This window comes from Pristiophorus japonicus, chromosome 14 (genome assembly GCF_044704955.1).
Source record: "Pristiophorus japonicus isolate sPriJap1 chromosome 14, sPriJap1.hap1, whole genome shotgun sequence".
NCBI lineage: Eukaryota > Metazoa > Chordata > Chondrichthyes > Pristiophoridae > Pristiophorus > Pristiophorus japonicus.
This window is the reverse complement of record NC_091990.1, coordinates 25,401,401-25,415,160: the sequence shown is the minus strand read 5'-3', so window position 1 is coordinate 25,415,160 and position 13,760 is coordinate 25,401,401. Positions and strand designations below refer to the sequence as shown.

The 13,760-nt window shown below is 43.6% G+C and overlaps 1 protein-coding gene across 5 annotated transcripts in view; it reads left to right on the top strand.

Moving 5' to 3' along the window:
- LOC139279790 (ribosomal protein S6 kinase alpha-1-like) overlaps nt 1-9,542 on the top strand; it is a 182,381-nt gene extending 172,839 nt beyond the window's left edge. For all 5 annotated transcript variants that reach the window (XM_070899008.1, XM_070899007.1, XM_070899009.1 and 2 more), the window contains 3 exons: nt 3,313-3,430; nt 5,858-5,995; nt 6,598-9,542. In XM_070899008.1, the coding sequence (XP_070755109.1) occupies nt 3,313-3,430; nt 5,858-5,995; nt 6,598-6,723 (382 nt within the window). In that variant the 3' untranslated portion in view covers nt 6,724-9,542. The remainder of the gene's footprint in view (nt 1-3,312; nt 3,431-5,857; nt 5,996-6,597) is intronic.
- Nucleotides 9,543-13,760: the final 4,218 nt, after the last annotated feature.

The window sequence follows — 13,760 nt, the reverse complement described above, 5'->3', positions numbered from 1 at the left end:
GGATCCTGTGAATCTGTTGATCTTCAGTTTACAGCTTTTATAGTCTTTGATCTGTGAGTGGCTAACGTGGGATTATATTTTTCTACAACCTGCAATCTTGTTGGGAGGTTGTTGTATTTCCCCCTGTTACTGAGGAGGAGAGTTGTATTTCTACAATCTCCCTCACTGGCTTGTTTCTATGTTGTAAACTCTGTGTAGTTATAGAAAAAGCACAAATCAAACAATCCTCGAGCAGATGCACCAGATTTGTGTTGATGAAGAACATCTCTCACAACAGAATAAAATCTGTGCACTTTTATTACACCAACACTGGACCCCATGGGTTTGAGGCTTTTACGTTGTACTGTTGCCATGGGTACTGTTGGAAGGCAGGTATAGCATGCTTTGGAGGAACGGGTGACTTTGGACCTATAATTCCCAAAGCGCTCCACCACTGGGGAGTTTCCTCGTCTTATCTAGGTCTATCAGAGATTGATTGCTATAAAGTCAACAACTCCATTATAGTTGTATCATGTGACTAATAGGATGGTAGAAGAACTAGATGGACCTTGGTCTTTCTTTGCCTAGCAATTCCTATGTTCCTATCAGCATTTTTTATGTTCAGATATCTGAAATTACTGTGAATTTTTTTTCTCACCGACTGGCGCATTGAGGCAGCAGTGTGCATTGGTCCCAGGAGGTGGCGCTGCTGAGCACTATGCTCTGTGGCAGTTCAGGAGTACCCCCAACAGATACAAGAGTGGTAGTGCAGTCATTTTGTGGAATCCACAAAGCACTCTTAGCACTGCAATAAAAATGTGCAATGCTTCATAAAGTATGTATGAATAAAATCTGCTTTAAAATATAGTTTCAATACAGGCAGTAGCAGGATTCCTCCAACTGTTTTCGTACAGATCGCATACAAAATTAACCCTCACGTTTCTGGTATGGGTTATCTCGCTGTCTCTTTGCAGCTTTATTGAATCTCTTCCTGTGTGTCAGCTTGATTCAGTTAATAACACTCTGCTGTCTGGGTCAGAAGTTTGTGGGTTCAAAAAATACTCGACTGCTGAGCATCACGTCCAAATTGACAGTTCAGCCTAGTTGTCGGAGAGTGGTGTACTGTCACAGGTGTCATCCTTTGGATGAGGCATGACATTGAGGCCCCCTCCGACTGTTCAGATGAGCATTGAGGATCCCATAACACTATTTAAAGGCCAAAGAGTTTCCTGGTGTCCTGGCCAACATTCCACTCTCAGACACATCATCATTAATCTCGTTACTGTAGGATCTTGATGTGAACAATTTGCCTGCCTCTTTGGACTACATATGTAATTTGTGTGAAGCATTTAGAGGTAATTAAAAAAATTTACATTTTAATCATTTGGTTTTTCAAAATCACCCTCCGACGATGGCCCTGAATTTATTATTTTCTTTCAAGCATGAAATTTAGTAGCAGGACAATGCATTCTGCATCCAAAGATTCATGAGTGGGAGTGTTAACAAGGCAGATGAATTCCTAAATTGCAGTACCAATATTTATATTTTAATCTGGGTTTGGTTAAAGCTGCTGTTTAAAGTACTCTGAATTTTCTAACCCCATTAATAACTACATGACAAAGGCAGCTGGCGAACTATTACACCCTTCAACTAAAATACTGAGAGGGGTCATCATGAAGGAGATGGTTCACTTTTGCCTGCAAATTGATATTAATGGCTCGTTATGGGATGATGGTAGAAAGCAGTGTAACAAGACTGTTACCAGCTGACATAGAAAATAGGTGCAAGAGTAGGCCATTCGGCCCTTCGAGTCTGCACCACCATTCAATGAGATCATGGCTGATCATGCATTTCAGTACCCCATTCCTGCTTTCTCTCCATACCCCTTGATCCCTTTAGCCATGAGGGCCACATCTAACTCCCTTTTGAATATATCTAATGAACTGGCCCCAACAACTTTCTGTGATAGCGAATTCTACATGCCCACAACTCTCTGAGTGAAGAAGTTTCTCCTCATCTCGGTCCTAAATGGCTTACCTCTTATCCTTAGACTGTGACCCCTGGTTCTGGACTTCCCCAACATCGGGTGTATTCTTGCTGCATCTAACCTGTCCAATCCCGTCAGAATTTTATATGTTTCTATGAGATCCCCTCTTATTCTTCTAAATTCCATTGAATACAAGCCTAGTCAATCCAGTGTGTATGTCAGTCCTGTCATCCCGGGAATCAGTCTGGTGAACCTTCGCTGCCTCAATAGCAAGAATGTCCTTCCTCAGATTAGGAGATCAAAACTGTACACAACATTCAAGGTGTGGCCATACCAAGGCCCTGTACAACTGTAGTACGATCTCCCTGCTCCTATACTCGAATCCTCTCGATATGAAGGCCAACAAGCCATTTGCCTTCTTCACCGCCTGCTGCACCTGCATGCCAACCTTCAATGACTGATGTACCATGACACCCAGGTCTCGTTGCAACTCCCCCTTTACCAATCTGTCACCATTCAGATAATAATCAGCCCCCCCTGTTTTTACCACCAAAGTGGATAACCTCACATTTATCCACATTATACCGCATCTGCCATGTATTTGCCCATTCACCTAACCTGTCCAAGTCACCCTGCAGCCTCTTAGCATCCTCCTCACAGCTCACACTGCCACCCAGCTTAGTGTCATCTGCAAACTTGGAGACATTATATTCAATTCCTTCGTCTAAATCATTGATGTATATTATAAATAGCTGGGGTCCCAGCACTGAACCTTGCGGTACCTCACTAGTCACTGCCAGCAAATATAAGGTGAGTTAAAGAAGTATAACAAAATACAGTGCTTTCAGACTAAGTGAAGCAGTGACTATTATCAGACTGCAATTATTGCCCATTAGAGTTACTGAAACTTGCAGGCAGTAGTGTACCATTATAGTCTTCAACCAAAGTCAATATTTAACACAAATGGATTCTATAGTTAACATCTGATGATAACAACCAGGTGCCTCCTGGCTAGATTGCGGTTCCATTCAATCCATTCCCCATAATGTTCCATTCCATTTTGTGTGGAAATGGCTAGACTGACAGCTCTTCAAAGATTGGGACATCCTCTGCGAGGAATGATGATCATGCACCTGTGTTTTACACTCTGGTGTAAGGTACTGATAATGCTTCCTCTCAAATCTGTATGCTAGGACTTTTTAGGAAGCGCAACCTCTGTCAGGTTTAACTGTAGCTGAACATTCCTTCATGCAGTCTAATGAATATGTACAGTGCAATACCAGGCTGTCAACATGGTTCAGGTCTCCTTAAACTGACATGCTGTCTCTTTGGTTATCTTGAACCAGGTATACCCCATTTGCTAATGGTCCAGACGATACTCCAAGTGAGATTCTGGCTAGGATTGGGAGCGGACACTACAGTCTACAGGGTGGAAACTGGGACAAAGCCTCTTCTGCTGCAAAGGTCAGTTTAATTTTTTTTTTACTGAGGCGAGTAACCAGGTACTGTTTAAATGAGGGTCCAATATTGAAGCAAACTCTGCAACTCTTGACCAGGGAGGGGAATTTATTCTAAGTTGGTCTCCTGTATCACATAGGTGAGGTGCAGGTCTTCCAGCTACCTGGATCCTCATTCTGGGAATGGTGGGTTATACAAGGAGATCTGATATTGGGAGAGAAATGCAATGTTCCAGATGAATGGCAGTGCAGCAACATTGAATGTTAGTGAGCTGATGTTCAGTGCCATGATTCAAATCCTGCTCCACTCCTCATCTGAGCCCCATTGTCCTTTCCTTGGGATTCAGGACTGTAATGCAATGGGCAAACTTTATATGGGGAAATGCACTTCCATTCAGGAAACAATAGAGCTATTATCATGGGGGCTCAAGCCAGTAGGGAATAAGGAGCAGAAATGGACATCCAACAAATCCATGGTATAGCAGGTTGGAGCTATGTGCAACATTTAGGGTTGTGTGTTTGAGCAGTACTGTTCTTGTTATATAAACAATATGGTGTCTATGTTGCAGCATGGTAGAGTTTCATTGTGGAACAATACTGAGCACCATTCCAATATAAAATCATAGAGCATCTCCAGCAATGGCTCCTGCATTTTTAACTGGATCTGTCCTTGGCCGTCCTCTTCCTTATCTGCATGCTGCCCTTTGGTGACATCATCCAAAGACATGGGGTCAGCTTCCACATGTACACTGACAACACCCAACTCCAGCTCTCCACCACATGTCTCGACCCTTCCACTAACTCTGTGTTGTCAGACTGCTTATCCGACATCCAGTCTTGTTTGAGTGGGAATTTAGTTGAACATTGGTAAGACCAAAGCAATTGGGCTGGATTTTTGGCTTTGCTCATTTTGGGGTGGTAATAGTAGCAGGGCGATCCTGATAGCGCCTAGGAACTGTTTGCGCCTCAGTCAGCAAAATTGGGCAACTGGGCCCTGAGTGTGGGGCAGAGCGCTAAGGGAGATGTTGCACACTTCTCTTAGGGCACTAGGCTGGCTGAGCATGTGAAAATCCCGAGCTAAACAGCCGGCCTTAGAGCGCTCTAAGAGAGGCCTGGGGAGAAAAAAAATCTTGACAAAAACCCCACCAAAAACATTCCCAATAAATAACTAACCCCACCACAACATAAATCACAAAAAAATAAAAATAAAAAACATTCACACTTACCTGAGGTGGACATTACTTACCCCTCTGCAGCCACTACAGGTATAACAGGTGGTCCCAGCACGGCGTGCTACAGATCAGGCTGGAGCCAAAATCAAGCTGGTTTCGCACTCGGGGCGTTGCACACTGGCTCGTCTCTTCCAGGCAGTAATGTTCTGCGCACTGTCGAGACCGACCCTTAAAACCCCGGCGGGGCGCAGGGAGATGGCCCCCCGCCCAAAAGAGCTTATTGCCGCCATTGCCGCCCCTCTGGGGCGAAAACAGGCGGCAACAAGCGAAAAATCCAGCCCATTGTCTTTGACCGGCACCAAAACTTTGTTCCCTCGCCACCGATTCCACCCCCCTCGCTAGCTATTGTCTCGGGCTGAACAAGACTGTTTGCAACCTTGGACTCCGATTTGACCTTGACCTTGAGCTGAGCTTCTGACTATCCTCTCCTTCACAAAAACCGCCTACTTCCACCTCCATAATATCACTTGTATCTGCCTCTGAAACATTTGCCTCCAGACTCGACTATTCCAATTGTTTCCTGGTCGGCCTTGCATTCTCTGCACTCTATATACTGAAGCTCATCCAAAACTCTGCTGCCAGTACCCTATCCTCCACTAGGTCCCGTTCACACATCAGCCCTGTGCTTGCTGACTTACATTGCCTCCCTGTCTCCTAACACTTAAAAATGTAAAATTCATGGCCTCACCCTCCCTATCTTTGTAATCTCCTCCAGCCCTACATCCTCCTCTCTTCCCCCTTCCCCCCTCCCTCCCCCCTCCCCCCCCCCCCCCGCCCCCAAAGAACTCTGCAATTCTCCAACTCTGGCCTCTTGTGAATCTCTCCCTCCCTCTGCCCCATGATTGGTGGCCATGCCTTCAGCCACCTAAGTGCCATGCTCTGCAATTCTCTCCCTTAATCCCCTCTATCTCTCCACCTCCCTCTCCTCCTTTAAGGTCCACCTTAAAACCCATTCCAGACTAAGCTTTTGGCACTCTTAATATCTCCTCTTTTGGTTCAGCCTCAATTTTTCTCTGGTTATTCCACTATAAAACACCTTGGCTGTTTTTATACGTTAAAAGCGCTATATAAATAAATGTTGTATTAAAGTTTAAAATTCTCAACTTGTTTATTATTGAAGACAGTGCTTGGTGTTTGCTTCTTTTGGTTAATTATGGTAAATAAAACTTACCCATACATTGTACAATGTGCCTAATTGACAGGATCTGGTCTCCAAGATGTTGCATGTTGACCCACACCGACGCCTGACAGCAAAACAGGTCCTGAAACATCAGTGGATCATGAACCGAGATCAGCTGCCGCAGAGCCAGCTGACCCGGCAGGATGTCCAGCTTGTTAAGGTAGGTTGTATTTACAATGGACGAGCAGGTGTGTGTACTGGTAGCTCTCCTCAACCTCCTCCAATGTTCCCTTGGTCTCCTCTCCTGCCCAGATGGCGTTGCCACAGTCTGCAGAAGAGTTCCATGGCGTGCTAGCAGCTGGCACAGCACTGGGCTTATGCCCCTGAACTCTTCCATTTGGTCTTGCTCTTCTGCAATACCTAACTGCACTGTGCTACTGAGGAAAACCAAGCACATGGTCTGTTTTACTGAGGTGCAGTGCATGCTGATCGGGTGCTGTAATATTTCTACTCACTGAGGTAGAAGTAATGATTTTTTACAGTAGTAGCCCTGTATGAATCCTTTTCATTCACTGGGTCTTTGTAGTTTCTGAAGCAACCTCGACATAATGTTCAAGGTGATTCCAACATTCTGTAAAGTTAATCCCCGTGAAGCTATTAAGTGAAATGTTTTGCTGCATTGAATTATTCATGGGTCAATATCACAGTAAATGGAGGAAAGTAACATTAAACCTGTAACATTTTTAATGGGTTTTATGTTGGAATTTGTTTCTAGGGTTGGGTATGTTTTTAACAATGTTTTCTCGTGCCCTCTTTGCCCAGGGAGCAATGGCTGCTACATTCTCGGCCTTGAGCAGCTCCCCGCCAGCACCAAAACTGGAGTCCGTGAAGGCATCGACTTTGGCTCAGCGCAGAGAACTTAAAAAGCTGCCATCCACATCATTGTAACTCAGCATCTGCGGCAGCAGCTCACTACGAACAGTGGGAGATCCTGGGAAGCCCAAATTACGTGCACGATCACAGCGACCATTCTCCCCTGAGATGTGGCGATTCACAGGAGCATGAGCTTTCTGTTGAATCTTTGGGACAATTTGGCAGTACTTGAGATAAAAATAAGGGGAAGGAACCAAGGGGGGACTGCCCGTCATCATGTGAAATAGCTTTCACCTTACAACTCTGCTGTAGAGTCTTCGATTTCCCACACCGGTTTTCAGTGGCGAGCATCTTGCAGCAGCCAGGAATCGTTGAATTCTGTTTAAGAGCATTTACTTTGATTTTAAAAATTTTACTTTTCAGTTAAATACATGTAAAGGAACAATACTTTTTCAACTGTGTAGTTGTGAGCATGTTCTGGATACAAGTCATATCCGGATCATGAAGAGTATAATTGTCAGTCACTGGACTGTAATTGGTTCAAAGCCCAAGTTCAGGTTATGCTGCAACATTCCCAAGAGTTTTGAAGATTTTAAACTTCCGATTGTGTGTTAAAACTCACTGGTTTTCACGCAGTCCTGCTTGTATCAGTGCTACCTTTCCCTCCCATGCATTCACTGAAGGATTGGCTCATAGTTCATGTTCTCTGCTATAACGTGCGGTAAAGGTTTCAATCAAATGCCCTGTAAATCAATCAATGGTTAAAGGTGTGCCTAATGCTGCTTCAGTTCCTTTCCCCATGGTTCTAGTATCATTATGTGAATCAAACAATGTTGTAAATGAACAAATGCCTTATAATAACTTAAATCTGCCATTGGGTACCTGAAATTCCAGCCATATCATTGGATATTCATACTTGTAAACTGTCTGATCAAAATACTTATACAACAAATCAGCTTTTTATTGATCTTACACATCCCTGTAGGCTCTGTACCAACAGATTACATTGCAGTAAGGGATAGATGTACTGCACATGGTACCTTCAGCTTCCACATTTATTCATTGAACATTTAGCTAATTGTCCCATAGCCAGTACTTGGGTTCTGCTTTCTGGATTGATTGTGTTTCGGGTAGTGTCAGTACCTGGAGTAATGATGGATCCAGGGAGTGTCAGTACCCAGAGTGATTGTGTATCCAGGGAATGTCAGTACCTGGAGTGACTGTGTTCCAAGCGCTGTTGAGACAATAACCATTTGGAAGAACAGTGACATTAGTAAGTAATGAAAATGCCAAATAGTTAATTTAATTGAAAAACTTTTTCAGTGACTGAACTTCAACAGGAATTCCTTATCCAAAGTCTAGACAGCCAGCTTGTTCAAATCAAATAGTTGACTCCTATCTTACTAAGATGTGTTGAATAATTGATCACAGGAGGTGTTGCCAACCAGTAACACAGGTGGCATTATAAACTGAACACTCAGTTACAATAGATTAATATTTGAGCATGTCTATGTTATTGTTTTAGTACACAGTCCTAGATGGGCTGTTCAGTTTTAAATCTTTGTGTATGTAAACATTTATATTAAAGCCAAAAGCACACTTAGGTCACAGGGTTCTATGCAACTCAACCTGCAGTTTGCTAATCTATTCAGTGAAATAATGTACCTTGTATATATTCTATGTACTGGCCCACCGATAACAAACAAATACCTCCAATACATGTCGCCCTGAAGCGGAGATACACTCCTTCAGGAAATTGACATTCTCATTGGCCAACACATTGACAGGGTTGAATGTTGGAGATCGGAGAATGGTTTTGTGCAGTATCTGGGATACACTCCATGCACACGACTGCGCACACATTTCTACTTTGGGTTTATACAGATCTGTGAGACGTGCTTCTGTTTTCAATGCAGTCCACACACACATTTCACACGACCTGTACTTCTGGTAACCAAGTGAGCCTGTTTGCAGGGCACCTGTGTTTAGGACAAATGATTTTCAAACTCAAGATGTTACTGGATTGAATGGAGAATGAGGTGCCAACTGGTGGTCTACATCATTTTGCAGAACCAGAGGTGTGTGCGGGCAGCTAAATCCAGATTTAGGGTTCCTTTTTTAAATAAATCTCCAAATCAAAATTTAGGATTTTTATTGAGTATTCTGTTCCAAAAGCCTCAAATGCAAAGCTATGCTTACTTCAGTCAGGATTGCATGCTATCAAAATCCATCCATATGGGATCAAATTGGAAACATCCTAATTGTGTTACTTGGACTTGAAAAATGACTTTGGAGCTAATCCTTACTGCTTGCCTAGATTACAAGTTCTTGACATTTTGTGAAACCGCACGACTGGTATGTCCTGATTTAATTGAAGATGTGTTCATACGCACTTTTTACCCATCAAAAAATAAAAGGTTTCTCACTGGTGTACTTGGTTTCCTTCAAGAAAACTGTTCCTCGAGTTGTTTAATCCCCCTATCCTTGTTGCATCCTCTGACAGGCGGTTCTGATTCTGCATTCTGCATGGCATTGCTGTGGTTTATCAGTGCTGTTGGACTTTCAGTTGCATAGTTAATGTTTCCTGTACAAATTAGTGGTATTATTTTAATTGGTGAATATTTTGAATACAATCAGGATTTGCTTTGCTTTGATTCCTGAGCAGGGTGTAATCTCTGCAGCTCACAATCAGCTTTAATTAACGTCTTCATTAAAACTATGGGATTAAAAAACAGCCTTCATAGGATGTAACATTTTCTATCATTTCAAATGAATTCTTGACTTTGTAATTTGTTCTTGTAATTTTAAGATTCGAATGTCTCTGCTGTATCCATTAAAAGGCCTATACTGCAAAACTGTGAATAAATTCCCAGCAGAACTGCACCGGCCAAGCCTCCTCCGATCGCTTCCATTTTTATTGAGTCACTTATTAGTTGTGTATAACTGAGAATTATGTTCAGATCATAGCAAGAACAGTGGTAAGTGGACTAGAATTACAATACTGGTGGAAGAGGGGATGCAGTCGGTGTTTCTCTCTCAGCAGATGTGTGAGAAAGGTGGGTATGACTGGAGAGAACAGTATTGTTGTCTTCAAATTCATGGATACAGCCACACCACCACTCTCCCAGAGCTGAGCTTCAATAACGACATCTTGCATTTATATAGTACCTTTAATGCAGTAAAATGTCCCAAGGCACTATACAGGAGTATAATCAGACAAAAATTGACACTGAGGTAGGTTTTAAAGAGGGTCTTAGAGAGAATCGGAGAGATATAGGGGGGTAATTCCAGAGCTTAGGGCGGAGACAGCTGAAGACACAGCCAGCAATGGTGGAGCAAAGGGAGTTTGGGATGGACAAAACGCTAGAATTATAGGAGCAGAGATTTTGGTGGGTTATAGGGCTGCAGAAGGTTACAGAGAAAGGAAGGGATGAAACCATGCAGGGATGTGAACCCACAAATAGGTATTTTGAAATCGAGGCATTGCCAGTCTGGGAACCAATGTAGATCAGTGAGTACAGGCGTGATGGGTGAAGGGACTTGGTGCGAGTTAGGATTCGCGCAGCAGAGTTTTGGTTGAGTTGAAGTCTGAGGGTGGAAGGTGCGAGGTCAGCCAGGAGAGCATTGGAATAGTCGAATATGGAGCTAACAAAAACAGGGCAACTCTACCTTTCTCCTTCATTTTTAACAAGTGCAACACCACACTCCTGATTGCAGTGACTTGAATTTTGACAGATTTTATTCAGAATAAAAGTTCAGTGCTCAAGTTATGGAGTGTTGGTCCTGATATTCAATCCCATCCTTATTTCTCTCAGTTCTGCAGGAGTGTGACTGAACTTGGGAGGACGGCAAACATATGGTGTGTTTTTGTGAGTGATAATTTGACATTCAAAGTGTTGAACTCTTATGTGCTCAAGTGCCACTCCAGGGACTTGAGCACATAAATCTAGGCTGATACTCCAGTGCAGTGCTGAGGGAGTGGTGCACTGTCGAAGGTGCCGTCTTTTAGATGATACGTTAATCTGAGGCCCGTCTGCCCACTCAGGCGGACGTAAAAGATCCCATGACAGCATTCAAAGATGAGCAGGTGTCCTGGCCACTATTTATCCCTCAATCAACATAAACTGTTTTTGTTATCAGGTCATTATCATATTGCTGTTTGTGGGAGTTGCTGTGCATCAATTGGCTGCTGCATTTTCACATTACAGCAGTGACTACACTTTTAAAGTACTTAATTGGCTGTAAAATGCTTTGAGACGTGCGGTGGTCGTGAAAGGCGCTATATAAATGTAAGTCTTATTTTTTATTAAATGGGACAGAATTGTGAGCAATTGTGTTTGGGAGATGGATGATGAGATTGAAAACTCTGCGGTTTGGATGCAGCTGTGTGACTGCTCCAGCACAGACCTCTATTTCCACCCAAGCAGGGAGCTGAGACAGTCACAATTGCAGTGACATTCCTATTCAGAGATCGATAGATATTTGGATATTAAATGTGTGTGTGTGTGTGTGCGCTTCGACCATTACCATCCATCACTGGGAAAAATGCACAATACAAAATTAAATTAAATACATAAGAAATAGGAGCATATGGTTTTTCTCCCCTAACACAGCATTGTGGGCAATTGTAGTGTCCTGTTGGCTGTGATCAGCTTACTCAGGACAGATTAAGAATTAAACTTGGTTGGGACTGTCTTAATCTGGACAATTTCAATTTTGCAGCTATTGTAGGGATACAGGGTTCCAGTGATGTGTGAACCTGGACAGTTGCCAGCCAAAGAAAGTCTCACTAATCAAAGTGACTTTTAATGATTTAACTTTGCACACGGCATTAAAACAGTTTACACAAGCATAAAGATAGCATCAAGCAATGCATACAACCTTTAAACCCAAGGATCTCAGCATTAAGGCAGAAGAGCAACCAGTTCCTACAAGAGACTGAGCTGACTAGGCCTATATTCTCTCGAGTTTAGAAGAATGAGAGGTGATCTCATTGAAACGTACAACATTCTTACAGGGCTTGACAGGGTAGATGCAGGGAGGATGTTTCCTCTGGCTGGGGAGTTGAGAACCAGGGGTCACAGTCTCAGAAAAAGGGGTCGGCCATTTAGGACTGAGATGAGGAGAAACCTCTTTACTCGGTAGTGAATCTCTCTCATTCTCTACCCCAGAGGGCTAAGGAAGCTCAGTCTTGATAGATTTTTGGATATTAATGGAATCAAGGGATATGGGGATAGTGCAGAAAAGTGAAGTTGAGGTAGAAGATTAGCCATGATCTCATTGAATGGCGGAGCAGGTTCAAGGGGCCGAATGGCCTACTCCTGCTCTGATTATGTTAAGTATGTAACTCTTGATGTTTCTTTTTGTTCCTAAACATATTTCCTCTTTTCAAAGTTTCTTAAGGCTCCTCTGACTGCAGTGCCAGACCGGCCATGCTGTCTTTTTATGTTGCTTCTGCCGGTTGAGGACGATCCGTTTTGTCCAATTACCCGCCATTGCTATGCATTAATCATGGACGGTTGGCTGTTTGGGGTATGTCACTCAAACTTCCTTAGCGGTTAAACCAGGTGCAACCTTCACCCATAGTCTGTCCTTCTAGAGCACTTGTTCCAGATTATGGAATGCGTAGGCTGCTCTTAAATGTCCAAACTTTCTCAAAGTGGTGCTTCACACAGACATGTCCTTCCCAGTAATTTATAATAGCAGCAGCCTTTAATCAAGTATTGTTTTAAGTTTACTCATTTCGTTCTTACCAGTTTTGGGGCTTTTGCAGCGATTTCTACACAGGCTGCCTTTTTTTAAATTCACAACGACCCAGTGGTTTAAATGTCCTAGGGATCAGTGTTAACCCTTTTAAACATTCACAATCCAGGAAATCCATGAATTATTCACACTTCCTTTGCCCATCATTAGCAGCAGTGCCTTCAACCGTTTAGATCCTAAGCTCCGCAATTCCCTCCCTAAACCTCTCTGCTTCTCCACCTCTCTCTCCTCATTTAAGACTGATTAAACCCTACCTTTTTCAACACGCATTTGGCTCGGTGTCATTTATTATCTGATTATGCTCTTGTGAAGCTTCTTGTGATGCTTTACTATGTTAAAGATGCTAAATAAAAGCAAGTTGTTGCACTCATTCAGGATAGTCACCCATTGTGCTCACGAGTAAGCTCAAGATAAGGGGACCGAAATTCAGGCACGCCAGAAAGCTGGCACACCAACAATTTTTTACCGCCTGGAGCGATGAGGTGACCTTCCGAGCAATTTTCTCCGTTTTAAACTTTTTTTCCCATTGGACCGGAAGTCGGTCATAATGGAAGTGCAGCGGTAAGTCTTAGTGAGGGACAGAAGTTGGGGCAGGACCGAGTCTCCGCCACTGTCACTCAGCGGCCCAGTTGAACCCGGGTGCAATAATTGGCTGGCAGATCGGGAAGTCAGCCGGCAAAAATAAAAACATGGCCAGGGCAGTGCGCCCTCCCCTTGAAGGGCTGTCGTGCTGCCGTGCCACACACACACACAGGGCAAGGTGCCCCGACAGAAAAAGCTGTCGGGGGCACCGCGCGGCGGGACAACGATTTTTCCAGGTAAATTTGGGATGGAGTGTGCAGGATAGCGGTGGTGCATGCTTTGATGACACGCTTGTGACGGTCAACAGCAGCGGGGCGGATGTGGGGACAGGCCGAAAAATCCCCGAGCTGAATTTGGGTCGTGGCGGCCACTTGATTCTGCCGCATAGCCACTGCAAAACGGCAGTAATGGGCCTTATGTGGAGCCTGAATTTCGGCCCCAAAGGCTCTTGTCTCCCTCAGCATAGCTTCCTGCCTTATCTGCGTAACTCCAAGGTGAAATCAAAATTCAACACATCTACTAATTGTTCCCACAACCCAATCCACATTGTTCACTCTGCTGTTCACCTGCACTTTCTGCCCAATTTTTAATTGGTCTGTTAGTGACCAATGAAAAGGGAATCCAAATCCTCACATAGCAGTGTCAAGACTAAAGCAGTGGAAAATGGGCCAATTTGACTTCTCTGGGATGTGCTGATGCTTAATAAACAGCAGATAGGAACATTAAAACTAAACAGAGGAGTAAAACACATCATTTTTGTGTCCGGG